General features: G+C 55.8%; 1 protein-coding gene across 10 annotated transcripts in view; it reads left to right on the plus strand.

Annotated features, from left to right (window-relative positions):
* DTNB (dystrobrevin beta) overlaps nucleotides 1–27,663 on the plus strand; it is a 299,067-nt gene that overhangs the window by 258,945 nt on the left and 12,459 nt on the right. For all 10 annotated transcript variants that reach the window (XR_003096007.1, XM_025214126.1, XM_025214129.1 and 7 more), the window contains one exon: nucleotides 21,341–21,500. Coding sequence is in view for 9 of the 10 variants with exons in the window: in XM_025214126.1 (XP_025069911.1) it covers nucleotides 21,341–21,500 (160 nt within the window). In the remaining variant the exon portion in view is untranslated. The remainder of the gene's footprint in view (nucleotides 1–21,340; nucleotides 21,501–27,663) is intronic.

Here is a 27,663-nt window from a genome sequence, read left to right on the forward strand (position 1 = left end):
CCTCCGGGCACTTTTACATGTGCTCTGGGGTGGCGGGGGTGCTTTAGCTAGAGCAGCGCCAAGAGCCGTCTAATTAAAGCGCCGCCATGTCTTGTGTGTCAGCGTCCCTGTGCTTAAAAGTGGCAGTGGGGGGTGCTTGAGCAGAAGCTCGTTCAATGAGCTTTAGTTCAAGCGCGCCCATCGCCATTGTGCAGCGTGGGGATGCCAATACATGAGACGCAGCAGGCTGCTGAAGCACAATAATTGCCGCGGCCAGCAGACTTGATTAATCAAATCTGCTCCAATGCACTGGAATCCCAGCAGCGTGGAGCAGCTTCCACACGTGTGTCTAGCCACCCTCCACTGGGAGGTACTAGGAAAGTGTGTATTAGCCTGACTTAATGAGCATTAACTAAAAAGCGCGTTTTTCGTGACGCGCTTCAATGCACATTAAAATAGGCTAATGCACATTAAAATGCATATGTAGATGCACCCTCAGTCATCTCCAGGCTCACCAATGACTTCCCTATTCACTGGAAGACTGTCCTTCCCATACTGAGGGATTTGCCACCAGCATCAGCACCATTCAGATGGTGCTTTTTAATACTGCCAATGGAAATGTGTGCGTCTAGGACTAGAAGGCAGGCTGTACTTACAGCAAGGGGAATTATATCTTGAAAAGCAGGAAATCTGGAAAGGATTTAGGGGTCACAGCAGACAAGCAATGCAACAGGACTTTCTTATGTGACACTGGGCATATCTACATGTGCATTTATGCCGGCTTAAATTTACTGTGCAGTAGGTGGGGATAGGCTACCGTCTACACGTGCAGGCATTAAAGCACGTTAATGCTGTGTGTGAACTGACTTGAGACTAAAGTTTAGTCCCAAGTCAGTCCAGACACGCAGCGTTACTGCGCAGTAACTAACCAGGCGCAAATTTGTGCTCAAGTCAGCGTAAGTCGCCATATTTACCGCACAGTGCAGGCTTACACCTGTAGGCGCATGCCCATGCTGCGCAGTAAATGTGCACGTGTAGATGCACCCACCGTGTCTGTATGAGCAAACATGACTGGTGGACGTGTAATCAAATGTATATTGACCGGGAGCACGGAGATGTGTATTGTAATGGAGCTGGGGAACTTCTCAGCCTTGAGGGTGGTTTGGCGTCGGCGCAGGCACCTGGAGACAGACCCCGGGATGGGATTTTTAGTGAGGGATGATCTTGGCTTGAGCAGGGGCCGGGCGCAGGTGACCGGAGGTCCCTTCCGCCCCGACGCTCCTCCGACCCCTGCCCCCGCTTTCATGGAGAAGTCACCAGGTACTAGAAGCCCTTTAAAAACAGGGCTTTTACTAAAAGGCCCCTTAAAAGCAGCAATGTTAACATGCTGGTCGTGCAGACCATCCCACCAGGTTTCAGCTGTGCCAGTTGCATCTCATTTCTCCTCGTTAATTAGAATTTCCAATTCCTCTGGCTTCCTGCTCAGATCCCCAGTGCTGCATGGAAGCAATTGGAACATTTTCCCCCCACATTCTTCGCTATATTGGCTCCGTTTCCTTGCAGCGCAAACGGTGCTGAGCTGGCACGGCCTGTGGCTTCCCTTTGCAGCGCTGGTTTAAAGTCCTCCTGGCTGCTAGTCTCTGCGTCTGAGATGCGGGTCGTCCCGTCCGTACAGCCCCCTACCCCACTGCAAGAGGGTCCAGCTTTCCGCAAAACCAGACCTCCGGCTGTCCTGCCCCTGCGCGCCCCATGCCTCATCTCAACGTGCTTTCTGCCTTCTCTCGCTCTTGGGACTGCAACTGGAAGGACCTCCAGAGCCATCCCTGGGACTTCGCTGTCCTGCAGCTCTCTTCCACGGGTAGCTTTTGTCTCTTCCCTGGCCGTGTCACACCGGTCACTCACACTCAGCCTGTGGCGACTTCCAAGTCTTTTTCCTCTAGTATCGTTTCCAGCTGACCCGGCCTCAGCTTATAGGAGAAGTTTGTATAATGACCTCGCATCGTCTTGTGCCGTTCAGGTTCGTCTGATTTCCATTGCTCCAGCCCTCAGGGCGGTCACCTGGCTCCCCCTGTGCCGGATTCCTGTCCTTTCCTATGTGAACAATTACCTCCAGGTCTTTAATTATTCTCTCCTTCAAAATTTGTGCGAACACCTTGGCTGCTCTTGACGTCCATCTGGCCGGCCTCTCCTTAGGACAGAGTCGGAGGTGAGGCTTCGTTGCCTTCGTAGGATGGCTGATGCCCTCTGCTTCATAGATTTCATAGACATCAGGGCTGGAAGGGACCTCGGAAGATCATGGAGTCCAGCCCCCCGCCCAAAGGGCAGGAAGTCAGCTGGGGTCATAGGATCCCAGCAAGATGAGCATCCAGTTTGCTCTTGAAGGTGTTTATAGCCACTTCTCTACTACACGGGCGCCCGCCAGGTACATCCCCGTTTTTCCACAGCCGCGTTCCTTGATGGCTGCTTTGCTGAGCATCACATGTCCGTGCCTAATTGCTTTGAACGCCCCTGGTTCTCTCTCTCATCTTAATCAAGAATCGCCCTTATAATCCCAAGGCCGGTCCCAGGGGCCGTGGGGGAAGAGCTGAAGGGGTGCAGCGATGCACCCGCTCGGGATCCATCCCCGCTTCCCGGTCGCCCGCTACCTTCGTGGTCTCCGGCAGCATGGCACCTGCACCCGTCCCAAGAAACAGCAGTAACACTATTTCTCTTTTTGCCATCTCCAAATAAAACAGTTTAGCAGGCGTGAGGGGAAAGGGCTGTGTCTTTGTGAGCGAGGGCAGAGAGGTAAGTGAAAGGGGTCCGGTTTACAATTAGTCCTCTAAACTCGCGAGGCCCACGGTCGTCTCAGGAAGGCTCCTACGTGTGGGGTCGCGGATCTCCTCCCTTGTCGGCTGTCAGGCGGAGGCTGCAGAGACCTCTCTCTGGGTGCTGGCGGATCCTGCTCGTGCACGGGAGGTTTGACCAGATGGCCCCGCAAGCCCGTTCCAACCCCGGATCCCCAAACCGCCGTGATCCGGTTTTCCCCTTCTGAAAGCGGGTCTGTAACGTCGTCCGGCTCCTGCGAGAAGCCTGTCTCCGCCGCGGGCAGCGGATGTAGGATGAAGCTGCTGTGGGTGTTTCTGGGCTGTTAGGGAGGGACAGCGTCCCGGGTAGCCCGTGCCAAGCCCGTGGAAAGTTTTTTTGGGATGCCGGGACCGAACCGGTGAGCCGGCGCAGTGCAGTGCAGTGAACAGATGTGCCCGCGCGGCGAAGGACCAGCGCCAGCGCCAGCTGGAGACATCCCAGCCTGGACGGCTCCTTTCCGGGGGTCAGTTACAGGACCCAGTGTGTCCGGCCCATCTCGGCGCTCGTGCTGCGAGCCGGGTGGAATCGTGTCATTCCCCAAGCACGGCTCCCCCGTTCTGCTGCCTTCTGCGCTAGGACCCTGTCAGCCTCTTATTTCTGTTAAATGCTTGAGAAATTCAAGCTGCCAGGCATTAATCAGATGACTTAATGTATACCCCAGGAATCTATTTTTCCTTTTTGGCAAGGACTAACCGTATTTTTCTTAGCGGCCAGAGCGGGCACGGGTCGGCGGATGCAGCTATCTCTTTACACCCCTCCCGAGGGCAGGCCTCACAACATGCCCCTTCCCAGACCCTCGCCCGGGACCGGGGCCTTGCGACAAAGGCAGGGGGGGGTCCTTCTCTGCATCTCCTCCGTGGCACAATGGGCGACAGAAAGGCATCGCTCGCTTTGGGAAACAAGGTGGAAAACTTTTCAACAGCGCCGGATTGTTAACGAGTTAAAAGGATGAAAGTGTCAATTGAGAAGCCTGAAAACAAAACGAAGATAATTTTGACAGATAACAGTGGCTTTCAGTCCTGTGTAATACAAGTCAGCTGGGGAACCATATGGGAATTGAAACTGTAAGAGGCCTGGGAACCTCAGCAAGTGAGGGAGCAAACCCAGAGGAATTTATGAGGAAATACTCGAGATGGGTGAAAAGAACAATCTGTTATATATTGAGCGCAGTTACCGAATCCCCCGATGAGGCCCTGCTGGACGGGAGACAGCACATGCCCCACAACTGTGGAAATGGGGGATGAAAGCAAGAATGTCAGGCTTTCAAAAGAAGCCAAGGGAAAAAAGGCCCTGTATGTGGTAACTGAGATTTTAGTGTTTCCTGATCCCTGCTCTACATCTGACAGCCGGGATGGAGGAGAAAGGAATGAAAACAAACACGGCTTCACAAATGCAGGGGTCCGCGCAGCAATGGTGTCCGCCAGAGCCGCGGGGAGGAGCGGCCCTAGGTGCCGCCGCGCGCGAGTGCGCGCGAGCGAGCAGAAGTGTCTGGAGAAAGTCCCCACGAGCGGAGAGCGTGCAGCGCGTCGGCCGCACCGAGGCTGCCGTGAAAACAGCTGTCCCCACGGCTTCCCGGTCGCACGCGCGGGTGCCACGCGCTGCCCGGTTTTCCGTGAGCCCTCGCGGCGCGGGATGAGCGAGGATCGCCCCGGGAAAGCCAGCTCTGGTCTGTCTCCTGTCCTGCCCCTCCCGTTGCGCGTCTCTCGTCCGAGGGCCGCCGTCCGACTCGGAAAAGCGGGCGCGCGGGTCTGTCAAATTCCTCATCCTTCCCCACGTGAAAAAAGGCAAGGAAATGCAAGAGTTGTTTTGTGTCTGCTACCAACTAATGGTAACGAGCGCTAATTGCTGTCCTCTCCTCCTCCCAGAACAGAGACCAGCTTCCTCCTTAATGACTTACCAGCCTTGGAATATGAATTGCATTTCAGTGCTGTTGTTTTAATCTAAAAATTGCCTTTGATTATCTCTGGTATTGATGAGACTCATTTTTTTTTTTTAAAGTATATATCTAAACTTGAAAAAATGAATGATGAGAGCAGCTGAGCAGTAGGATGCGGTGCCCAGGGGAGCTGTGGACACGCTCAAGGTAGAGACGTTGGGTCGGGGGACGTGGACTCGGATGTCTCCGTTGCTGGATACCCGTCCAGATGTTGAACGGAAGGACCTCGTCTAGCCCTCGTGGACCTGCAGGTCTGAAACCTAGCAAGAGATCTGTCTGGGGCTCTTTCCAAGAGAGTTTCAGTCGGGTGCGAAGATCAGAGTCCGCTCCGTCGTTTGTCGTGGGCTGTCGGGGCAGCTGGTCAGCACGGAGTTTGCCTCGGGGTTGCCTCGAAACCCCACCTCCCTTCGCAGGAGCCCCATCTTCTTCCTTCCAACTCTGCTCTGGCCTGTAAGATGGTGGGCTGGCCCAGGGCGGGGGACGAGGCGCACAAGAGCCAAATCTTTTAAAAGCAAATTAGCTGCTTTCCTTTCACACTCGAATTTGCAAAGCAGGTCTGCAGCTCAGCCCGTCACGCACACGTCATCCGCCTGCCTCCCTCCCCCGGCGGGTCGTTCCTCCGCACCACGTGTGAAGGTCTCCGCAGCAGCCCTCGTCTCCCCATCTCCCGTCGCAACCCAGGCGTTATTTAAACGTATTTTTGTGCATCTCATTTAATTACGTGATCCTGGACAATTCAATACGAACCCTCCAGCGCGGCAGACAGCGTGCTGTCTAACGTTCCCGTCGACTCGCCTGCTCTTTTCGCTCCGACATTTGATTAGACAGCTGTGCTTTTCTAAAGAAGCCGGTGCCAGCAAAGGCCCAAAATAGTTCATTGCTGGTTACGGGGTTTTGCTTTGCTTTTTTGTTTTTTTTAATGTGCATATATATATATATATACACGCACGCACGCACGCACGCATGCACGCACACATGCGCGGACCGGACCAGACCGTACGTCACTGTCAGGATCCCAGGAGCACTTTCCACACCGCGCTGTACCTTTCTCACGCTATTTTCCCCAGCAATATGTGCGCAGTGATTCTGCAAATCGGTAATGAAGAGGACGGAGCGTGTTTTAGTTAAACATGCTGCCACAGAATGAAGGTAATTGTCCACACAAGCCATCTGCTACCTGGCTGCCTTCCATGTGCTTGGGAGACAGAAATGTATGGATAAAGTGCCTCTTTCATTCGGTTGCCATGATAACAGCCCTGCTTTAGATTTTAGTGGGGGATTTTATTAACGCTTCACAAAGGTTATTAGCCTACTGAAGTAATAAGCTTTTTATGTGTTCCTTTATGTGATTGTTCTTGTAGATTTTACTGTAATGCATAAAAAGGAGACAGGAAGTGCAAGGCCTGTTTGAAGAGATAGCCATGGCTAATGTGCCACAGAAGACAATAAAACCTAATTTTCATACAAGAATAAGGTTAACAGGACTGATTTGTTAGGGTCCCCGAATATTCCCAGTCCGCTGACCGTCGTTTCAGTTTTAAACGTTTGCTTCTAAGGAAGTTTGTGAGCTGGCCTTTGGCTGCGAGCTCAGCTCAGCCCAGATGAATTCTTTGCAAGTTAAAACACAGGCCGGGCAGATTCACTTGTTGGAGCAGAAGAAAGATTTTTTCCCCCCCCTCATTTCTGGCAAACACAAGGAATTAACCTTTTTGTTGTAAAATGAAGGAGGAAAACCACAGGTGACATCACAGAGCTACACTGATGTTGTGAAGTCACCGGGGTGCAGCCTGTCGCAGTCGCACCCCAGGGCCCGGGAGCCCCGCGCCAGTCCTGGCGCTGGCCCACGGCGCTGGCGCTGCCCTGCCTCGCGGTACCGCGCGGAGCGTGTGCACGTGGACAGGGCTACCTCGGTAAGCGCTCTTTCCCAGATGAGACGAATCCAGAGTCCCGTCTGCCATGTGTAGGAAGCTGCAGAGCTAAAACGTGCAGTTCCCATGGCCCTTTTAAAATACTACAGGGATTACTGCACTGCCCTGGCCAGCATGAGCTTCCAGTAAAATAAATGTGCATGTGTGTGACCTGCTGCTGCATTTGCTGGCCCAGCTGCTGCGTTCCCAGGATCTCTCGGGTTTCTCTGCGGAGCACTTGGAGGACGAGGCATCGCATCCAGCTCCCTTGACGGGCTCCAAGTTGTGCTTCCCTTCCAACAGTTTAAAAGCATGCGTACCGGAGTGAATGAGAAAGTGCAGGGCTCTTCTTTTTCTCATTTCTCCTGAACAAGCAAACCAGTCTTCGTTGACCCAGCTTCCTCGCCCCTGCCCTTTGTGTCTCTAGACAGCAGGAAGGGGACTCGGGACCTTGTCGTTTCTCCCCCCCTGCTCAAGACAGGACTATCCCTGTGCAAACCGTGTTGGACAAGCGTTTGTCTAACCCGCTCTTAAAAGCTTCCCAGGGTGGCAACTCTGCATCCGCTCTGGGTTCGGGCTCCAGTGCTTACTAATCCCCGCGTTAGACACGTCTTCCCGATCTCCAACCGGTATCTTCCTTGTTGCTATTGCAGCCCAATACTCCTTGTCCGGTGCCCCACGCACGCAGATAGTCTCTCACCATCCTCCACGTCACGACCCTTGCGGTATTCGAAGACTGGTCCCAAGCCCAAGACTCATGCAGGGTACGCCGTGTGTGACCCATCACCGACAGACGCCTTCGATGGCGGAGATACCACCCCTTCCCCGGGCGACTTGCTCCATTATCCGGTAGTTAGGGATATACCCAACTCGAGGAGGGTACCGTTTTCGCGGGCTGGGCCCATCCAAGCCTCTGATTGGCCCGGGGGAGGCTGGTGGCTCCACCCCTCACTGCTGATTGGTTGTGAGTGCTGTCTCTCACGTGGCCCTGCCCCTCATGGCACCTATCTTGGGCTTCCCTTCATGCGGGCAGCCCCCCACCCACCCCCAGCGGGGTGCACAGCTGGGCCACAGCAGCCGTGAGGACCGCCGGCTCCTTCTGGGTAGCCACTGCTCTGTTTTCGGTAAGTTTGTTGGGGTTAACTGCGCCTTTGCTGAAGTTCGTCTTGCTGCGTGTAGCCCCGTTCTCCGATTTACCCCTTTGGGCTGTAACCTTCTCCCCCCGAGCGTCTGCATTCGCCCCCGGCTCGGTGCTGCCTGCAGATGTGACCGGTGTCCTCCTGCATCCACATCCTTCGCAAAGGTGGTAAACCACAGCGGGCCCAGAGCAGAGCCCTGCTTGAGCTCGGCTGCCAGCCTGGCATCGGTCCGTTAGGGGTTACTTTTTGCTTGTGGTTATTCAACTCATTATACATCCACCCAGCGGTCATCCTATCCAGCCTATGCTCTTATTATAAGACCGGCATGTGGGACTCTGACAAAAACCTCCGTAAGTCCAAGTATAATCTGTCCGCTGCGCTCCCCGTCACCACCACAACAATGACCCCGCTTAAGCTACAAAAAACCTCACTGTTCGTGGGGCGGAAGCTGGCAGGGGACGGCTGAGATTGCAGTAAGGGAGGGGAAAGGACTGTTAGTCCATTATCTTTTGCTCCTTTTTGTTCCCATTGTTTTCCTGGCACTGCCGTTCCCCTTGGGAAGGCGAGGCAGGGAGGCCCGTGTGCGGCGCAGGCCAAGAGCAAGGACGTGCATGGGCAGAGCTGCAGGCTGGCAGGGTTTGAGAACGGAAAGGGAGATTTTACGGGCCTGGGAAACACAAGCTGCAGGTGAACATGAGATGTGTTTTTGTAGCTTGTCACGATGAGATGATTTGAACTAGAAACCCGTCGGAGGATGCTGTCAGGGACGTCCAGGTCCCATCTAGCCTGACGCCGTGTAGATCGCAGCCTGGTGCCCTCCAGACACCCCCGCGTTGAGACCAAGCGTTGGTGCCGGGCTACGGCACACCTCCCGGCGAGACAACCGGTCTTGACCCGAAGGCACAAACCTCCCTTCGGGGGCTTGTTCCCGTGGCCTGGTAAACCCGTGCGCCTCCTTTCTCCTTTGGCCCCGTCTGCCCGTGACTTACAGCGACCAGGGCTCGTTAGGTCTTTCTCAACTATATTAAGGACTCTTTCAAGGCCCAATATGTTCTCCTTATGAAGTTTCTTTTCCAGCGTAATCAAGTAACCTCCCAATCCTCTTTGTGATAAGCTAAGCGCGTTGAGCTCTTTAAGTCTCTCGCTGTAAGGCATTTTCTTCAGCCCTCGAGTCATTCCTGTGCAGCTTTCCTGCCCCCTCACCAGTTTTTCAGCATCCTGGTTAAACTGTCAATGCCTTGACACCAAAATTAATCCCCAGGAGAGCTCATGAGGCCTGTGGGTGAATTCTCCATCAGTGCCTATTTTTAACTAAACGTTGGACTGTGTTCGAAAATCCTGATAAGGCACCAGGCCCGACGGCAGCCGCCTGCGCTGCTGGAGGATCGCAAGGGGAAATGGAGGACTGCTGGCAATAGCAGGTAACCCGTCATTGCAACGGGGCGTCAGTGCCAGAGGAGTGGTGGGCTGCCAGCGTAGCGCCCCTCTTCAGAAAGGGCTCCCGAAGGGTCCTGGCTAGTACGGACCACTGTGTCTCCCTTCCTGCCAAGCCGGTGTAATAAAGGATAAAACCAGCAGACACGTGGACAAGTGCGATCTGCTGGGGAGCGTCAGCACGGTGTTTGCAAAGGGAAATCTTGCTTCTCCTTTCTTTGAGGGTGTTAGCAAGCACGTGACAAGGGGGATCCGGTTGACATAATATTTGGGGACTTTCAGAAAGCTCGTGACAAGCTGCCAGGTGCCCGGGGTGCAGGTGCAGCTCGGGAGGGGGGGTGAGGGGAAGTAGGCACGGGCGGAGGGGGGTCAGGCAGCGGTATATACATTTAACAAGTTTTTTACAGAAGTAGGATGTTCTCTTTGCTTTACCTGAGACGGGTTTGGGTGTTGTGCCTTACGTGGCGTCAGGGTTGACTGTAGTTTTACTATGAGGTGAGATTATACCTTTGTACGGGGTGGTTGGGATAGGGATGATCCCGTCTTGCTGGACTAGATGTGACTTCCGGAGCTCCCTGCCAGCCCCGCGGCTCTACGGTTGCGAGACCAGCGTGCTGTCGTTCCCGACCCTAAATGAGCAAAGGAATCCAAAAGCATCATCAGCCACGGACGCAAGTGAAATCTGAGATCGAGGTAACGTAAATTAAAGGGATGACCTCGTACATGAGAAAGTAGCAGAAGAAATGTCTTGCGCCGCATCAGTGTGCTCACACCTGGCGGCGGCGGTGTCTGTCGTCACGCTCGTTGTGGTCCCGCCGGTCCAGGCCCCTTGAAACGGGGGAAACGCAGGGCGAGAAGAATGGCGCCGGCAGACAGGGAAATGCAGGATCGTCTTGTGCAGCAAGAGGGTGATCCAAGTGCACTCCAGCGTCTGGAGAATGCAGCACTTCGTGCCCCATTCAGCCATCTTCATGCTGGAAACGCCCGGGAAGGAGAAGAGCTTTCTGTTTTGTTGTGAAGAAAGGCACTGCAGCGTGAAGAGGGACTCCAGTTACTTGTAGTGAATTTAATGAAACATCTTCAGCTTCAGCCCCAAGATACTTGACATGAACAAGCCAGACTCAAGAGCCATTTCAGGAGACTTAAACACAGATGGAGAAAGCACGGGAAATCTGAGTAAGAAGCCGAACGCGGATGAGAAACCTGCTCCCTCCGCTCCTCCATTACACTTCCTCCAGTGCTTCCTCTAGCAGATCCGTGCTGTCCCGCAGATGCAGTTTTGCCTGGAGTGACTTGCTTTCCCCACCCTAAAATAGGATTCAGAACAAAAGGAGATATTATAGGCTGGGTTTTATATAACCACCTCCGTTTTCTGCCTGCAACACTTTCAGGAGCAGTTTTCTCATCACGTCTGCGTACCTGATGTGCAGGCGCAGCCAGATGTTCACATGTCTAAATGAATGAAGTTGCACGTGAAGTTACCGCATCCACAGATTTGCAGACACAGAATGACAGCTACGGTCCGGGTTGATTGCGGCTCTCTCGTGTGTGCGTGCATGCACGTGCACAAGTGTGTTGCAGAATGAAACTCGTGGCAGTTGTGCAGGTTAAAAAGTCAGATATCTAAGCAGTAGAAAGAAGGTGCCTCCGCAAACATCTGCCCGGGTCTCTTTTGCCCCTTTCAAGTCCCTCCTCCGACCTCTTGTTGGCCTGGGTGCTTACAAGACCTCTCCCAGACCTGAGGAAGGGCGTTTCGTGCTTGCACACTTGACTGACCTCTCTCCCGACTGCACGGTTAGTCCGATAAAGGTATCCCCAAATACCGTGCTTCCCACGTCCGGAGGACCTTGCCGGCAACGAGCTGCTGCCCTTCTGTTGTAGGGGACAAGAGACGTGTGAGGCCACGTTAGGTGTGCACCACTGGGACGCTCCCCTTCTCCCTGCACCTCGCCGAGCCCTTCGCCGACGCCCCGGGCAGTGTGCACGCAGCTGGACGAGTCCTTGCCTTTATCCGGAGCTGAGCAGGTCCTGGGGCCTAGTCCTTACAGCCTACACATCTCAGTACTACACTAATTAATCATAATCAGCCCCTGAGACCACAGGGCAGCCTTTTAACTGCTGTGTCTATAACCTGAGCCCTTTCCTTCCACGCTCTGGTTGACTCAGCCCTTTAGGGGTAACTGGGTGCGTCTTGCCAGACTGCATGCCTGCAAAAATACCCCTTTCCCCTTCGGCTTCAGAAACAGTGAGTGTGCACGCCGACTGCCACCCCCATTCCCGGGGGCCCGTGTGCCTGCGGACCCCCGGGTGCACGGCACGCGTGCAGAGGACTGACTCGCGCTCAGCCTCCGGCGCTCGGCTGCTTTCCCTTTCTGCAGCCAAGCAAGGTCGAGCGTTGCAGCGCAGCGTGCACGGCTGCAGTGTAACCACCGCCCTGACTCACACGGTTTCCCTGCGATCTCCTCCCCGTGCCCGTCTGCTGCCTCTTTGCTCGCACGCAGCTTGACAGAGCCCCGGGGCAGGGGTGCTGGCCCCGCTGCGCTGCAGCAAAGCACGGCGCAAGCACCGCCGGCGCCGGCCGAGCTTGATTTCTGCGCCTCGCGCCTTCAGTTCAAAGAGCGCGCTTGTTCACGAGGCTGCCCGCTGAAAGAGTAGCTGCGTCTGCATATAAAACTGCACGTGCGCGCGCACGGCACACAGTGTCGTAGGGAGAAAGATCAGTGCCTTCGAGCTGGTTGTCTTTCTCTTGGTGCCTGGCATTAGGGGGATGCAGCGCGTCCCCATCGCGCTCCAGCCCTGTTTCTGCAACCTCGTGTGCACTTCTGCAGGAGCGAGGCCTTGCTCTACGCCCGAAGGGGCCAGCGGTTGATGTACCGGCGAAGCTCGCCGTGCTCAGGCATCCTCCCGCGTCAAAGAGGCGGTGGCCGTGGCCCAGATGTGGCGCGCCGTGGGGCCTGCCGCAGTTCGGGCGCTCTCGATTTCGAGCGAGGGCAGGAGCAGTTCAGTCGCCAGGGCTCTTGCTTTTGCTTTTCCGAATAAAAGCGTCTCTAAGAAGCTGCTTATTTTTAATCCCTTTCCCAGCTGCCGCTAAAAATGTGTCTCGAGTGATTAACGGTGACCTGTAGTGAGGTCCCATCGTCGTAAGGTGTAAGCCGAAGACCCACTTTCAAAGCATCCAACCCCCCCCCCCGGCATCCTCCTTTGTTTGTCTTCAAGGGACAGGTGAGTTCCCGCGGCTGCAACCGGCTGCTCGTGCGGGAGCGTTTGGCGCCTGGCTTGTTTCTGCTTTTTAATTCGTAATTTATGTGGAACCGTTTCTTCCTGTCCTAAGTGGCTGCCAAGACTGACACTTCACCTCCGCCGGGGGGGCGGCGGGTCCCCCCCGGGGCCGTGGGACCGTGCAAACAGCGCGATGCCTTCCCTTCCCTTCCCTTCCCTTCCGCTTCGCTCGGCCCCTGGGGCCCGCCGCTCCGTTTTCAGCGTGAATCTCCGAAGAGCGGGCGCCCCGCCACCCCCACCGCGCCGTGCCGGCTGAGGACATTTGTGCCTTTTGCCGCGCGGATCCAGCTGTTCTTTTATTGATTTATTTATATTTTGGTGGTGTAGAAAAATGATGAAATCGCCGAGGCCTCCGGAGTATTTTCTCTCCTCGCTAATGATTTTATCTTGGATCGTCTCTCCCTGCCCCCACCCTAAGTCACAGCGCCGCAGCAATGTTTTCTGACTCTTGTTTTAAAATCCCCTATTAATTGGGCCTCAGAATTATAGTTTTCCACATCAGCGGGATTACGTGTTGTTCTGAGCAACAATAGCAGCTTCAGGCCTCTATTCACATTTGCAACGAGACGCAAATTAGGGGCCAGACTCTTCCACTTCCACCGAGCCACGAGCAGCAGCTCGCCCCTCGAGGAGATGCAGGCAGGTCGTGGAGGCTGCGGCAGGAGCGAGGCGGTGCAAGGGCGCTCCTCCGCTTTCCCTCGTGCCCTCTCCTCTGCGAGCCCGGCGAAAACCATTGGCGTTGGTTTGGGTTGGAGCTGGCAACGTTTTGAAGCGTGAAGGCACCGAGCGCGAGTCCCGAGTCCTGCCCTGATCTTGCGGGCCGGCCCGGGGCCAGGGGCTGGAGGGGTCGCAGGGATAACGTTGCACCGCAGGAGATCGGGGCCCGGGGGGTCTGGCCCCTGCCAGCCGGGCAGCTGGCATGGCGTGGTGTGGCACGCTGCGGTCAAGGACTGCTGTGACGTGGGAGAGATTGAGGAGCGGGGCTCTCACCCCGATTGCACTGCACAAGTGCTAGGCGCTGGACAAACGCATTGGAGGCGCTGTCCAGTCTCTGCCCCCCGAAAAGCTCCCTGAGCTCTCGCTCGTCTATCACGGAGCCGCGGGGAAGTCGGCCCTCGGGAGATCTGATCCCGGCGGGATCGGGCCGTCTGGCCCAGCCCGGCCCAGTGTCCATTTCTCCTGCTCTGAAAGCTTTGGGGGCCGGCCCCTCACGTCGTGCCCAGGACACCCTGATCCACCACGGGCAGAGCCGGGGGCAAGGGCGCTGTCGGGGTCCTGCCTCTGCGAGACAAATACACCCGAGAGACCCCAGGAACCGGCTGCGCCCCCACGACAGAGCGGGTCACGGCTCCCCAGCTGATGCCGGTCTGGCTGCGGGGTAAAATTAACTTCTGATCCCGAACGTGCGAGTGGCCTGGCCCAGGGCAGAGGAGGGACACCGTCTAGGCGGGACGCCGTGCGCCCCCCAGTCAAAATCCTCGGCCTTGGCTGCGGCCAGCGTCCGTAGAAAGGCGAGAAGCCCAGACAGGCTTGTCACGGTAGTGGCCGTGCGCTGCTGCCCGGGCACTGCCGGCGTCCACGGTGCCCGGAGGGAGGGAGCCCGCAACCCGTCGGCCTAGCCGAGGCCGGTCCCACGCCTGCCGCAGGCGCTCCATGCCTCAAACCGCGGCCTGAATTTCAGCCCACTCCAAAACCTGACGTTACACCGCGCTGCCGGGTGTCACCACGCTCCAGTCACTCCGGCGACATCATTGTTTCCCTGGCAACGAACGCACTTCAAAGGGGAAAAAGGCGGAGGGGGCTTAAAACAGAAGACAAAGACCGAGTGAGCGGCACCGGCAGAACAGGTGGCCGTGCGGAGGGCTGCAAAGTTTGAACGCTGGGCATGTGTCGTGACTCGCACGTCTCCTCCCAGCTGGAGGCCGCGCCTTCTCCAGACGGCTGACATTGCAAGGGCAGAAATCCGTGCCCGTTACCTCGAACCGCCCTCTTCTGCTGCCAGGTGGGAGCTGGCAACCGGGCGCGGAGGGCCAGACTATTCCTAGCACAGCGCCGCACTTCACATCTCCCCAGCACTTCCCCGGGGCCCCCAAGCGCGATGCTCTCGGGACGCTAAGGCGCGGCGGCTACGTGACTTGCCCAAGGTCATCCAGCACCGCAGTGGCAGTGCCAGGATCTTGTTCCCTTTTCACTTCCTCTTTATCAGCACTCATGAACTTTCTAAGTCAGTCTTAACTTCCGACGCAAGTAAGAGCCTGCTGGGCAAGGCAGCGCTTACGGCTGGGGGGGTGCCAGCCTCAACCCGCCGGCTGTGTTTGCGACCCTTTGGGTTTGGTCGCTCTTCCCGTTGCCCGCGTGTTTACTGCGTTCCCACCCCGGCATTATCAACTCTGCTTGGCTCTCACGCGCCGCAGAGAATTTCCCAGCCATCGTTTCTCAGCGTCACCGATGACGAAACTGGCTGCGAGGAGCGACTGCGTTGGCCGCGGGCCTTTCCGAGCTCGCAGAAGCCCTCGAAGAAAAGGCGCGTTTTCGGGAGGAGACGGCGGAGGTGTGCGACGAGCTCCACTGGAGCGTGCAGGCAGGCCGGGAGGAAGCGCTGCACGGGAGGTCACAGGACAGGAAATAGTTTGCCAAGCTCGCAGGCAGCCAAGTGCAAATATTTTTCGATATCGTCTGCGCGCCGTCATCCTGAGAGCGGCGGTCCCTGTCATTCTGGGACACGCGGCTCTCCCGCTCGGCTCCGGGGTTTGCCCAGCAGCAGCACTTGCACGCCGTCCTCTCTTTTGAGGTCCCAGGCCACGTCCACGCCTGGCCGACCTAACTGCTGAGAGGGCTGGCTTGCACGTTCCCTCTCCCTGACTTTAATATTGTCCTTCTGCCTTGGACAGAGTCGCCACCCGGTCCTTGTCACCGAGCTCCTACATGACACGGGCGTTACGGTCGCGTGCTTGGTGGCTCTTTGGAAACGGGCTCAGTTCAAGCCCTAAAGACAGGACAACTGTATATGACTCTTCACGCGGGCGTTGCTCAAAACCGATACCCAGAAGAGTCTCAGACCTCTGCCCACGTCTATATTTTGCAGTGGCTTTGTTTCTAGGTTCCCCTTATCTCCTGAGGAAGTAAAACTTCGAACACTTGGTGCATTGAGAGACCATTTCTGCTGTCTCTGCGGGGCAGGATCTTGCCACGTGTCGCTCGGCTGTCTCGAGCTTTTGGAGACCGGTCCGGTGGGCGGGCAGTTTCAGTTCAGAAGTTCTTGAAGAGCCTGTCAGACTGTCTGGATCCCCTGCAAACGTCTTCGTTAGCTCCTCCTCGGCGTCACGGTGCACGGTGCTGCGGCGAGGACGGCCTCGTCAGCCTGCGTGGGGAGACTTGCTCCACTGCCCATCTGCAAGGCAGCTGCTGGGAGCGTGATTCGTGCTTCCTACCAGCCAGGCTCTAGAGCCCATGCCCGATTTGGCGGCGTGGCTCTGCAGCCACATGTTAGCATCCTTGGTTTGGGAGGGCAAAAGGAAGGCCGGGAGGGGAGAGGATTGCACGCCGTAAACATGCCCGGGGATGCAGATGAAGGAGGGAGAAGGACTGGTTAAAGTGAAGGGCGGTGTCGGCGTCAGAGCAAAGGGAGCACAGTCTGTCCACAACTACATTTAGTCTGGAAAGGAGAACAGTTTCAACCGTCAGAGAAGCAAGATGTTGCAACGGCTTCCCAATCTGGCACAGTGGCGAGAAAAACCCCTAAAAAAACCTGAGGTGGTCACATCTAGTCCAACCTCCTGCCCCGAGCAGGACCAGCCCCAAATACATCATACATCAAGGCTTTGTCTACCCGGGTCTTCAAAACCTCCAAGGATGGAAACTTCCCGTCCTCTCTGGGGAGCCTGGTCCAGCGCTTCACCACCTTCCTCGTGACTGAGTTTTTCCTAATATCCAACCTCAACTTCCCTTGCTGCAGCCTGAGCCCATTGCTCCTTGTCCTGCCATCCGCCCCCACTGAGACCAGCCCAGCTCCATCCTCGTTGCAGCCCCCCTGCAGGGAGGTGAGGGCTGCTATTCAATCCCCCTCGGTCTGCTCTTCTCCAGACTCCATCAGCCCAGTTCCCTCAGCCTCTCCGCACCAGTCCTGTCCCCCAGCGATTTTTGCTGCCCTTCACTGGACTCCCTTCAACTTGTCCACATCCTTTCTGTAGTGGGGGGCCCACAGCTGGACGCAGGACTCCAGATGTGGCCTCCCCAGTGCTGAACAGAGGGGAAGAATCGCTGCCCTCGATCTGCTGGCAGCGCTCCTACCAATGCCGCCCGGGATGGCAGCGCTCCTACCAATGCAGCCCGGGATGCCGGTAGCCTTCTTGGCACCACGGGCACACTGCCGGCTCCTGTTCAGCGTCTTGTCCCCTGTCCCCCCCCAGGTCCTTTTCTGCAGAGCTGCTGCCCAGCCCGTCACCCCCCGCCTGCACCGGTGCAGGGGATCGCTCCCTCCTCAGCGCAGGACTTTGCACTTGTCCTTGTTAAACCTCATGACATTTGTTTTGGCCCGATCCTCCAATTACATGAGGTCTTACCGAATCCTAGCCTGACCCTCCAGCGTATTTACCATTCACCCCACCTTGGGGTCACCTGCAGACTTGCTAAGGGTGCACCGCATCCCGTCTTCCAGGTCGGTGATGAAGATACTGAACAAAACCTGCCCCTGGGCACTCCACTTGAGACTGGCTGCCAACTAGACATCGAACCATTGATCGCTACCCTTTGAGCTTGATGATGCAGCCAGTTTTCTGTCCACCTTACAGTCCGTTCATCCAACCCGAACTTCCTCAGCTCGCCTGCAAGTATGTTGTGGGAGACTGTATCAGCCTTCCTCCCTTCCGCACCACAGCAGCAGCAATCGGGGACTTTTTAAAGTGTCTAAAGCAGGTGAAAATTTCCACTCCTTCCCCTCCCTGCTCAGGCACATCTCCCCTCCCCTGCCCTTGCCCCCTCCCCAGCCCACTGTCCTGGGGTGAAGGGAGCTCCAGTGCTGCTCAGGCCCAGCTTTAACCAGGCTACGTGGGGGTTGGGGTCAGCGTGGCAGGCAACTTCCCCATCCCCGTGCCTTCTCCCAGGCTGGCAGGAAACCCCCAGGGGGGACCAGGCAGGGAGGGGGAGCTCGCCTGCCACTGCCCGTGCACCGCTGCTCCTACGATGTGGTCAGAACGAGGGTGCAGCCGCGCCGCTGCATCCCCCCATGCTCGCATGCATGGGGCACACGTTGGAGAAAGGGGTCCAGGTGTGCAAAACTTCTCCAGGAGCCTCGGGGTGTGAACTGTACGACCGGTCTTAAAAAATCTTCCAGACTGTGGTTTTGTCAGGGCATTGCCACTGCAAAAGCAGCAAAGTGGAAGAAGTTCGCATCGATAACATAGGCTGTCGTGACTCGTTATGCTGTTAGTTTGTGTAATCTGCTGTATCCATTTGATAACGCGTGGTCCTTTCTCCAGGCATTTCCCCACGGTTAAGAACCTTTTCCCTTTATGGTAAATTTATCTTCCAGACCCATCGGTAACACTTCGTGGTATCACGTGGGGAACAGGTTCTCTGGGGTGGCTCTTCCTTTAGTTACCGTGTCTGTTCTCAGGAACAGTCTCCTTGACTTTCGGTTTGCTATGTGAGAACTTCCTAATGGGATTTCCCTGCCAAGGTACATGGAAAGGCCTTCCCTTTTCTGACACAAGCTTCATCTTTACCCTGGGAGCCGTGCGGTTCACCACAGCCCCAGTCCTCACTGCAAACACTCGCTGTGGACTGTGGGAAAGGAGGTGCCTGCATTTCTCCCCCTTCTGCAGCCAGTTTTCTCAAAAATCGGTCTGGAGGTCTCTGTGCTCCATTGAATGTTGCACGGCTAGTGAGAGCACCCCGCACTGAATGTGGTAGTGTATAAATGGTACAAACTAACGTGTTTCTGGCCATAGGCCAGTCACTTCGTGGTGGTGGTGAAGAAGAGCCTTCCCTGACACACAGGTGATGCCAGAATTGTCTCCTCTGGGGTTTTCTGTACTTGCCTGTGAAACGTGGTGCCGCACTACTGTGTTGTGCTGGTCACGGTGCTGGAAAAGGAGCAAAAAAGGCTGCTCCAATGGTTAAGGAAATGGAGAGCATCTCTCATGAGGGGAGATGAAAAGAGCTTGGCTTATTGGCTTGCCAAAATGAAGAGGGGCTCTGCTTGCATTTTATAAATGTGTTTGCTGGGTGAGTTTGAGGGATGGAGAAGAACTACGGGAGTGTATTAACAACATCAGCACAGGATCAGATGGCCACAAACTGGCCACGGACACGTTTAGATTAGTAATCAGAAGTTTCCTAACGATCAGAAAAATGAAGTCTCCCAAACAACGCCGCGGGGAAAGAACCAGGGTGGTTTCCAGGTAGATCTCCCCAAGTTCCTGGCAGGGGTAGTACGGGGAGATGAGTGCGCTCGGTAATCAGTTATCAGTACATATGTGGTATGTGGGCCCCTGCATTTGCAGTCTCCACGCTGGGGTTGAGAGGTAGCTCTCTTTGGGCACGGGAGGTGTTTGCTGATGCTAAAAGCGTCTCTGATCATCTCTCGGGGCCAGGAAAGGATATTTTCCTCCCCTCAGGACTGCTCTACTGGAGTTTTTTATCACTTTCCTCTGGACATTGGATATTGGCCACAGCTAACGGTCGACGCTTTGACTGGCATTTATTGATGCCTCCACTCGTATCTAGAAGCCTTTCAGGTACCTGGCTGGAGGGTCTTGCTCTTCTAGTCAGGTTCAAGCCCAAGGCCAGAATTGAATTCAGAAAGGCATTTTCCCCCCGATCATATTGGTATGGCTTGTGGGAGGCGCTGCTTTCCTCTGAAGCCTGGTCCTCTCCCTAGGATCCTCTGAATAGATAGAAACCAAATGACTTTTGTGCCATTGAGGTGCAGGGCGCTGGCAGTGCCCACATCTCCACTGCTGGGCGTGCTGTAGGGTGGGTTTGCTTATGGTTTCGTAATGGCTTTTTCGGCCGTGGCACAAAAGAGTTGGAGTAAGCGAGCTGTAGGAAGGTATCTCTGACACTAGAGCCGTTGAACAACCAACCGTTGCCTGAAAACACAGGAGACTGCGCTCGGTGACATGCAATTGCAGCACGCGAAAAGGCAAAAAAACGTGGCGTGTACAAAGGCCCTTCCTGAGCGACTTAGTCTTTAAGGTGCCACCCTGCCCCGCCTTCTACCAGTCCTTTTTAGTGACCGTCAGAAAAAAGATACCAGGCCCTTTAGGCAATCAGCTTTGCTTGTTTCTCTGCCGCATTTGTATGCAAATAAAAATACATCCCGTGAGCGCTCTCACTTGCCAGCAGGCAGTTCCTGGTGTAACACGAAGCTCGCCAGCTCGGCACTAGACGTAGATACTGCAAATTTCAGGAACTTAAATGTCAGTCATGGCTCAAAAATTAATTCTCCTTTGTAAAGTGACAGTGCAAAAAAAGGGGAAGATAAATGGATGTGAATGCACCAAGGGAATCTTCTGGAACATACTGCTGTGAAGGCCGAGTCTCTGCTTTCATTTGCTATAACGAGAAATTGCAGAGCCCTCGAGGCTAAAACGACCCTCTCTCGTCAGCTGTTGCTATTTTGTAACTCAGTGTCTGCCCTGAGGTCTTCAAGAAGGAGCTGGCTAAGCATTTGGCAGGAACTGCACATCCTGCAGTCACTCAGGGGGTTAGATGAGGTGACCCTTGGTGCCAGGAAGGCAACCGGCATCCTGGGCTGCATTGGCAGGAGCGCTGCCAAGAGATGGAGGGAGGTTATTCTTCCCCTCTATTCAGCACCGGGGAGGCCACATCTGGAGTGCTGTGTCCAGCTGTGCGCCCCCCACTGCAGAAAGGATGTGGACAAGTTGGAGAGAGTCCAGTGGAGGGCAAGGAAAATGGTTGTGGGGCTGGGGGACAGGACTGGTGCGGAGAGGCTGAGGGAAGTGGGCTGGTTTAGTTTGGAGAAGAGAAGACCGAGGGGGATTGAATAGCAGCCTTCACCTCCCTGCCGGGGGGCTGCAAAGAGGACGGAGCTGGGCTGCTCTCAGTGGGGGCAGACGACAGGACAAGGAGCAATGGGCTCCAGCTGCAGCAAGGGAAGTTGCGGTTGGATATTAGGAAAATTTATCCCCAGGAGGGCGGTGAAGCACTGGAACGGGCTTCCCAGAGAGGTGGTGCAGTCTCCATCCTTGGAGGTGTTGAAGACCTGGCTAGACAAGCCTTGGCTGGGATGATGTAGCTGGGGCTGGTCCTGCGTGGGGCAGGGGTTGGACTAGGTGTGACCTCCCGGGGTCCCTTCCAGACCTCGGTGTCTGTGGTTCTGTGACCCTTGAGGTCCCTTCCAGCCCCATGATCGTGTAGTTGGATATGGTGGCCCTGTCACATGGAGGCCGTCGGTCAGATCCACGTCATTCCCGTTAAGAACACAAGGCATGCCATACAGGGTCAGACCCGTGGTCTGTGTAGCCGAGTAGCCCGTCCCCGACAGTGGCACGACTGCCTGCTGTACAGGGAGAGCGTCCGCCTGGGTATCTGAGGGAGCTCCCCGTTGAGCCGCGCGTGCCGATCCTTCAGCTGCCCTAGCTTGACACAAAGGCTGCTGAAGCCAGTGGAAGGATCTGTATTGATTCCTGTGACCCGTGGATCCCACCCCACGGCCTGTTGGTCGCAGGCAGACGTCGTCCAGGTTGCGGGCGCTCTCGCCAAGGTCCCCAAGGGCACAACGCAGCATCGCAGACGCTGATCCAAAGAGAGTGCGTTATTGGTATGGCAACTGTGCGTTGTTTTTCTTCTCGCAGGCGCAAGCAGCAGGCTCCCCGCACTCCTCGCCTACCCACGGAGCAAGTCGCTCGATGCCAATGCCTGTCAGATCCACATCGGCCGGCTCCACCCCAACGCACGTGCCTCAAGACTCGCTCGCAGGAGTTGGGGGAGACGTGCAGGAAGCTTTTGCACAAGGTAAGCGAGGTACAAATTAAGACACCGCTGCCGCCCGACACTGGAGGCACGGCTCGTAGCATGCGTGCGCGACCCAGCGGGTTGGATAAAATAGCTCCTGACGTCATTTCCTTTGCATTATGCCAAGAGCGAAAGTGTATTTTTAGTCTTGATAACTTCAAAAAAAGTCGTGGTGTGGCCTCGGTCTGCCGTCCAGCTTTGTCGCCACGATTTTGCACCTGCAGTTAATTAGCCACCTGATTGCACTCACAAGTTAGTTAATTAAACTTCACCTCTCAGAGCTGTGAATTGCTAATGTAAAATCGGAGGCCGACTGTCAAACTCTGACCCAAAGGAGGCGGAAAGGGACAGAGCAGTAGCCGTAAGGGAAGAAGCTAAAATAAACAGTCCTTTCAATCCGTGTTAGCTAGCGCTCACCTGGCGATCAGTCAGTTACCAGGTGAGAGGAGGCTGGCATTTTGCAATGCAAATAAGCGAACATCAACCTGAATGAAGCCCTTAATCAAAATGCAAAGCTCTGAACCAGCCAGCTCTCTTTGATACAAACATAAAAGTGACACACCTGTGTGAAGAGTGGAGGGAAAAGAGGAAAACAGCTGAAACATGAGATGAAAAGCAGAGAAAAAGTTAAAGCGTGGATTGATAAAATCCACCTCTCGGGAGGCACCACTCTCCTGAGTATCATCAGGTGGGATCCCCGGTTCTGGGACCCGCGGGCCCAGCAGGCGCTAACGACCCCCTGAGCCTGGAAGCGCTCGGGCCTGAGCAGAGGCGAGGGGTGACCTCGCTCTTCTCTCCCCTGTCGGCTGCAGGTCGGAGCCTGCCGTCACCGTCACCTTTCTTGCCGTGATTTCCCTCCCGGTCTGAAAGCCGTAGCGCTGAGCTGTGTTTTACAGCGTGCACCGCTGGCAGGCAGTCCTGCCCCGGCGCGGTTTTACCAGTAGGCTTCGTGGCCAAAATCCAGCTCCACCTTTAGGTGGTTAATTAGCAGGTGCGGTTAACTTGAGCCCCCGCACCGAGAGCGCGCGCGCGCGGCAAGCTAAGAGGGCGGTGCAGGGGACCGGTCACACGGGGATTGCACCTTTCTCTCGCCTCTTCTCGTTCTCCTATTCTTAGGCGTCCAAAACTTCCTTTCATTTCTCCTAAAGAAGCCAGGGAGGTGGTACTCGCCTCAGCACCACAACTGTGGGCCAGATAGCTCGGGAGCGAGGCTCGCTACTACGTCAGACGGAGCCGCAGGCTCGTTCCGAGGTCCGGTCATCCTCGGGGAAACCCTGCGGTCTGCTGCTCCTTGTGCATTAGCGTCCCTGTCATTTGAGAAGACATCCGACTCTGCCTCATGCCTTTCTTATGGACGGGGAAGGAAGGAAGAGTTCGTGCCTTCCTGAGTGCTTTGCTTGCCCCAGTGCTTTGGGACCTGGCCACCGGCATGGCAGTGCCTCTAGACACGGCGCTGTCCGTACATCACTCGCTGTCTAATGACTCGGAGCCTAACCAAGTCTCCATGCTGTTGACCCCTTGGAAGTGGGAAAGGACCTCATTCATGCCCTTTTATTTCCTACAAGAAATAGCGAGCCATACCGAGTGCCAATAGGTTTTGCCCATCCAACGACCACTGGTCTACGCTCTTGAGAGTTCAAGCGAGGAAGTTCAAGCTTGAACTAACTGATGCCGGCGGGAATGAAGAAGGCGGCAGATTGTAGCAGAGGAGCAGAAAGTGGCTAAACTGCTTGTTTAGTGCTAACGCTTCAAGAGGAAGGTACTGAATGAAGGGCTCCGTCCCCAAGCGTCCCCTCAAAACTTGAGACTGTTTTACTTGAATCAGAAAGACTGGCAGGGGCCTGCGGAGGTCACATCCAGTCCAGGCAGGATCGTCCCTATCCAAACCATCCCAGACAAGAACTTGTCTAACCTGTTCCTAAGGTGACACACTCAGCCCTGTCGCACAAGCACAGGACGCTGATAACACTTGGCGCTGCCCCGGGTAAAGCAGGGAGACAAAGGAAGCCAGTGTCCTGCCGCTGCGAAGGTTGTTAAAATATGCTTGAGCGATCCTAGGAAGAAGCCATCGCTGCGACGGAGGAAGGCAAAGCCTCCCCCCCACAAGTCCATACCAGTCTGGCCACGGGGTAAACTTTCTTACGTGGCGATTGGTCTGAGCCTGCGCGGAGGGGCCAGACCCTCTCGCCACGGACCTCCGGGCTCTGGTCCCAGCGGGAGCATTGCACAGCCTGGACTGCAGCCAACACCCGGTGCCTCGGGGCAAGGGGGGAAACCCTGACACCTCTATCAACAGGAGGGGGAAATCTTCTTTCCCAGCCCCGCGTGACAGCCGGCAAAGCCCGAAGCAAGGGGACAGCCAAGCACCCTTCACTGTGCTCTGCAGCCTGGGTGGGAAGCACAACTCCACGTCACCCAGAGCTCCCCTTACTGCATCCTCCCCAGGGACTTTCTCAACCCTTTTAATCTTCATTCATCACAACCAAACTTCTTTCTTCTGCTGCTGAGCTTGGTCCTTTCCAGTACCCACCTGCTCAAGGCAGCACAGCTTTTCCCATGGTCTCCCAGCTCTGTACAGCACGCTACTCCTCGATCCCCCCGACCCGTGCTTGCCCATCCTCTTCTAGAAACCCCGCAGTGATGCAGCTCCCCCAGCTTCCCGAGGCGGCCTGTTCCCATGTGTCGCTGCTCTAACGGCAACGGTGGTTTTCCCGATACGCAAGCTACTTTGCTCCAATTTGAAACCATTGGTCCATGTCCTGCTCGCTGCAGCAAGAGAGAAAAGGTGTTCTTCTGTCACGTTTCCCGCAAGGTGAGCATCCCTGTTTCTTTCGAGCTCGCACGACTTGCTGTCCAAGCCCTTTATCATGTGTCACCCACCTCCAGACCTCTCGACCTTCTCCGTGTCCTGCTGCAGGTGTGGAGCCCCAAACGGCACCCAGCGCTCTAGATGAGGCCTGAGCAGCGCCGAGCAGAAGAGGCACCGTCCCCTCCCGTGTCTGGCACCCGATGCCCCTGTCGATGCAGCCCAAAGCCCCATTGGCCTTTTGCGCGGCTGCATCGCTCTGCAGACTCGCAACGAGCCTGTGAACGGCAGATCCTCGTCCACCAGTGCACAGAGGAGGCATTGGAAAAGCTCTAGCGTGCACGCCCTGGGCCTCTGCGAGCCCCTGACGAGAGGAATGCCTTTGTCCGATTCCAGCAGTGGAGATCCACTCCTCGCCCCTCCGAATACTTCCAGAAACAACAGCAGACGCGGCATTCCCATGGAGGCAGCGTGCCAAATACCGGAGGCATAGCACTCCATCTGCTGCTGTGGGTGGTCCAATTGCCTCAGCTGAGGCTTTGCAGCAAGTTTGACGGCCTAATCAAGAGCACCCAACCGATTTGTTGGCAACCGTGTTTCTTTCCCTTTTGTGCATTGACTTGCTTTCTCCCAGGCTGCAACGCAGCGGGTCCAAGAGGTCATCCGGGAAGCCTGCTCCGTCCCGTTCCCCCTCGCCCCTGTCCTTTTTCAGGAAAGGAAGTACCGAAACCATGGGGAGCGCCAAGCTGCCTGTGGCCCTGCTAGTGACATACCGATGCCCGTGAAGGGCAGCGATGGCTGGGCATTGATGATCACTGACCCGGCGAGCATCTGCTCGTGATGGCGGCAGCATTTCGAAGACTCGCCGAACATTCAGTCTGGTGTTGCTGGTGATGTGCTATCGGGCATCCCTCAGGGAAGACGTATCAGCGCCTCCGGCACACGTCCCTTCTGGAAGAGCCCTGGGTGCCACGCCAGCGGAAAGATGGGAAAGCTCCAGATCCTAATGGTCTTCCAGCAAAGTTAGGGTGTGTAGCCTTGAATGAGAGTCTACACAAGCTCTTCTGCCAAATGTGGGAGGATGATGTTGTCCCTCCAGATGTGACCATAACTAAAATCTACAAGGGTGAGGGAGATCTCATAGATCGCATTGCTACTGGCTCGGATACTGCTTAACTGACTGATTTTGGACACGCAAGATGGCAAGTTTCCAGAGCCCCATTACGGCTTGAGAGTGAGTCGGGGCAGTAGACACAGGTTTAGTTGTGCAACAAATCCAAGAGCTCTGTTACGGGAGGCTGAACCGAATACCCGTATTGACAAAGCATCAGGCGTCACGAGCGTGCTGAGCAAGCGAGCGTGGAACAACAGCGAGCTGACTGTTAAGACCAAGGTCAAAGTATACCACGCTTGTGTCTCTGTACGGTAGCAAATGCAAAACCGTGTCAAACCAGGACCACATACGCAAGAAAAGCACCTGGACAACAGCTTCCACTTGCATTGCCTTTGGCGCCTACGTCGAGCTCTTGGAGCGAGCCTCCCTTCCAAGCATCCACCTGCTTCTCAGTCAGCGTCGACTTCCGTGGCCAGGTCATAGGCAGAGAAGGGCCGCTGGCCGCGTACCCAGCGATCTCTTGTATGGAGAACTCTTTACAGGAAGAAGCCCACCTGGGTGTCCTTATCTCTGGGTCAAAGACGCTTGCGAGGAAGATGGGAAGGTAACGAACATCGAGGCAAACAACCGGGAGAAGATCGCTGAGGGTTGAAGCTCTTGGAAGCAGTCTGTTAAGCGTGGGGTGAAGGCTTTTGAGCTTGACGCGCAAAGGGAAGACGAAACCTCAGGAAGAAGCCCAGAGCCTGTTCAGGACCGTTCAAGACAAACTTCACATCTGATCAGTGCAGAAGGGAGTGTGACTCAAGGACTCGCAGACATTCAACGAGCTGATGCCTCGCTTGGCACAAACCTATTGACTCGCGAGACAGACAGATGCCTACTTCTCAATCCAAGAGAGTTGTCATGATGGAACAGAGATTTCCATACGGCTTCCACCGCCGCCAGGGAAGCTGTGATACAGTCAGTCGACCGAGCCCCCGGAGCGGCACGGACCCGTCTGCAGGGACACGGGTCATGTTCTTGCACCCACCCACCCTTCCTCGCCCTGCGCGGCGCCGAGACCCTGCGCCTCTGGAAAACCCTCCCATCCTACGAGGCTGCGGACAGGTCGAAAGCACCGCGCCGCCGCTCCGTGCAGCGGATTGCGACTCAGTGGCATATCCTGAGCAGGACTGCGGTGGCAGACACAGGCAGTTTAACAGAGACTGAGGTCATGTAGCAGCCAGCAAGACCTATGTTGTATCCAGGGCTGAAAGGCAGGGTAGATATGCACCTTTATAGACTAACTAAAAAGGATCTAGAGAGAGAGCACAAGGTTTTGTGAACCCAGATTCACTTCATCAGATGCTGTGAAAGGCGCTGCAGAAAGCAGAGTATAAGAGGAGAGGGAAAGGTTGCCAAGATGGAGCTGTGGGTGCAGGATGGGGCAGAGGCATCAAGTTAATCGTAGAAAACGAGGGTTGAAGGGAGCTCAGGAGGTCACGTTCAGTCCAGCCCCCTGCTCCAAGCAGGACCAGCCCCAGCTACATCATCCCAGCCAAGGCTTTGTCTACCCGCGTCTTGAAAACCTTCGACGATGGAGAGTCCACCGCCTCTCTGGGTAACCTGTTCCAGTGTTTTACTACACTCTTCATGACAAAAATTTTCCTAACATCCAACCTCAGCTTCCCTTGCTGCAGCTTGTGCCCATTGCTCCTTGTCCTGCCATCCGCCCCCACTGAGAACAGCCCAGCTCCATCCTCTTTGCAGCCCCCCTGCAGGGAGGTGACGGCTGCTATTCAATCCCCCTAAATCAGCCCATTTCGCTCCTCCTCTCCTCACCAGTCCCGTCCCCCAGCCCCACAACCATTTTCATTGCCCTCCGCTGGACTCTCTTCAACTTGTCCACATCCTCTCTGTAGCGAAGGGTCTAAAATTGAACACAGGACTCCAGATGTGGGTTCACCGATACTGAATAGCGGGAAAGAATCACGTCCCTCGATCTGCTGGCCACGCTCCTCCCAATGCAGCCCAGGATGCCGGTAGCCTTCTTGGTGACAAGGGTGCACTGCCGGCTCCTGTTCAGCTTCTTGTCTTGTCACCCCCAGGTCCTTTTCTGCAGAGCTGCTGCCCAGCCCGTCACCACCCGCCTGCCCCGGTGCAGGGGTTCGCTCCCTCCTCCATGCAGGACTTTGCACTTGTCCTTGCTGAACCTCATGAGATTTCTTTTGGCCCAGTCCTCCAATTTGTCTAGGTCACTCTGA

Source organism: Alligator sinensis, unplaced genomic scaffold (assembly GCF_000455745.1).
Source record: "Alligator sinensis unplaced genomic scaffold, ASM45574v1 scaffold8_1, whole genome shotgun sequence".
NCBI classification, from domain to species: Eukaryota; Metazoa; Chordata; order Crocodylia; family Alligatoridae; genus Alligator; species Alligator sinensis.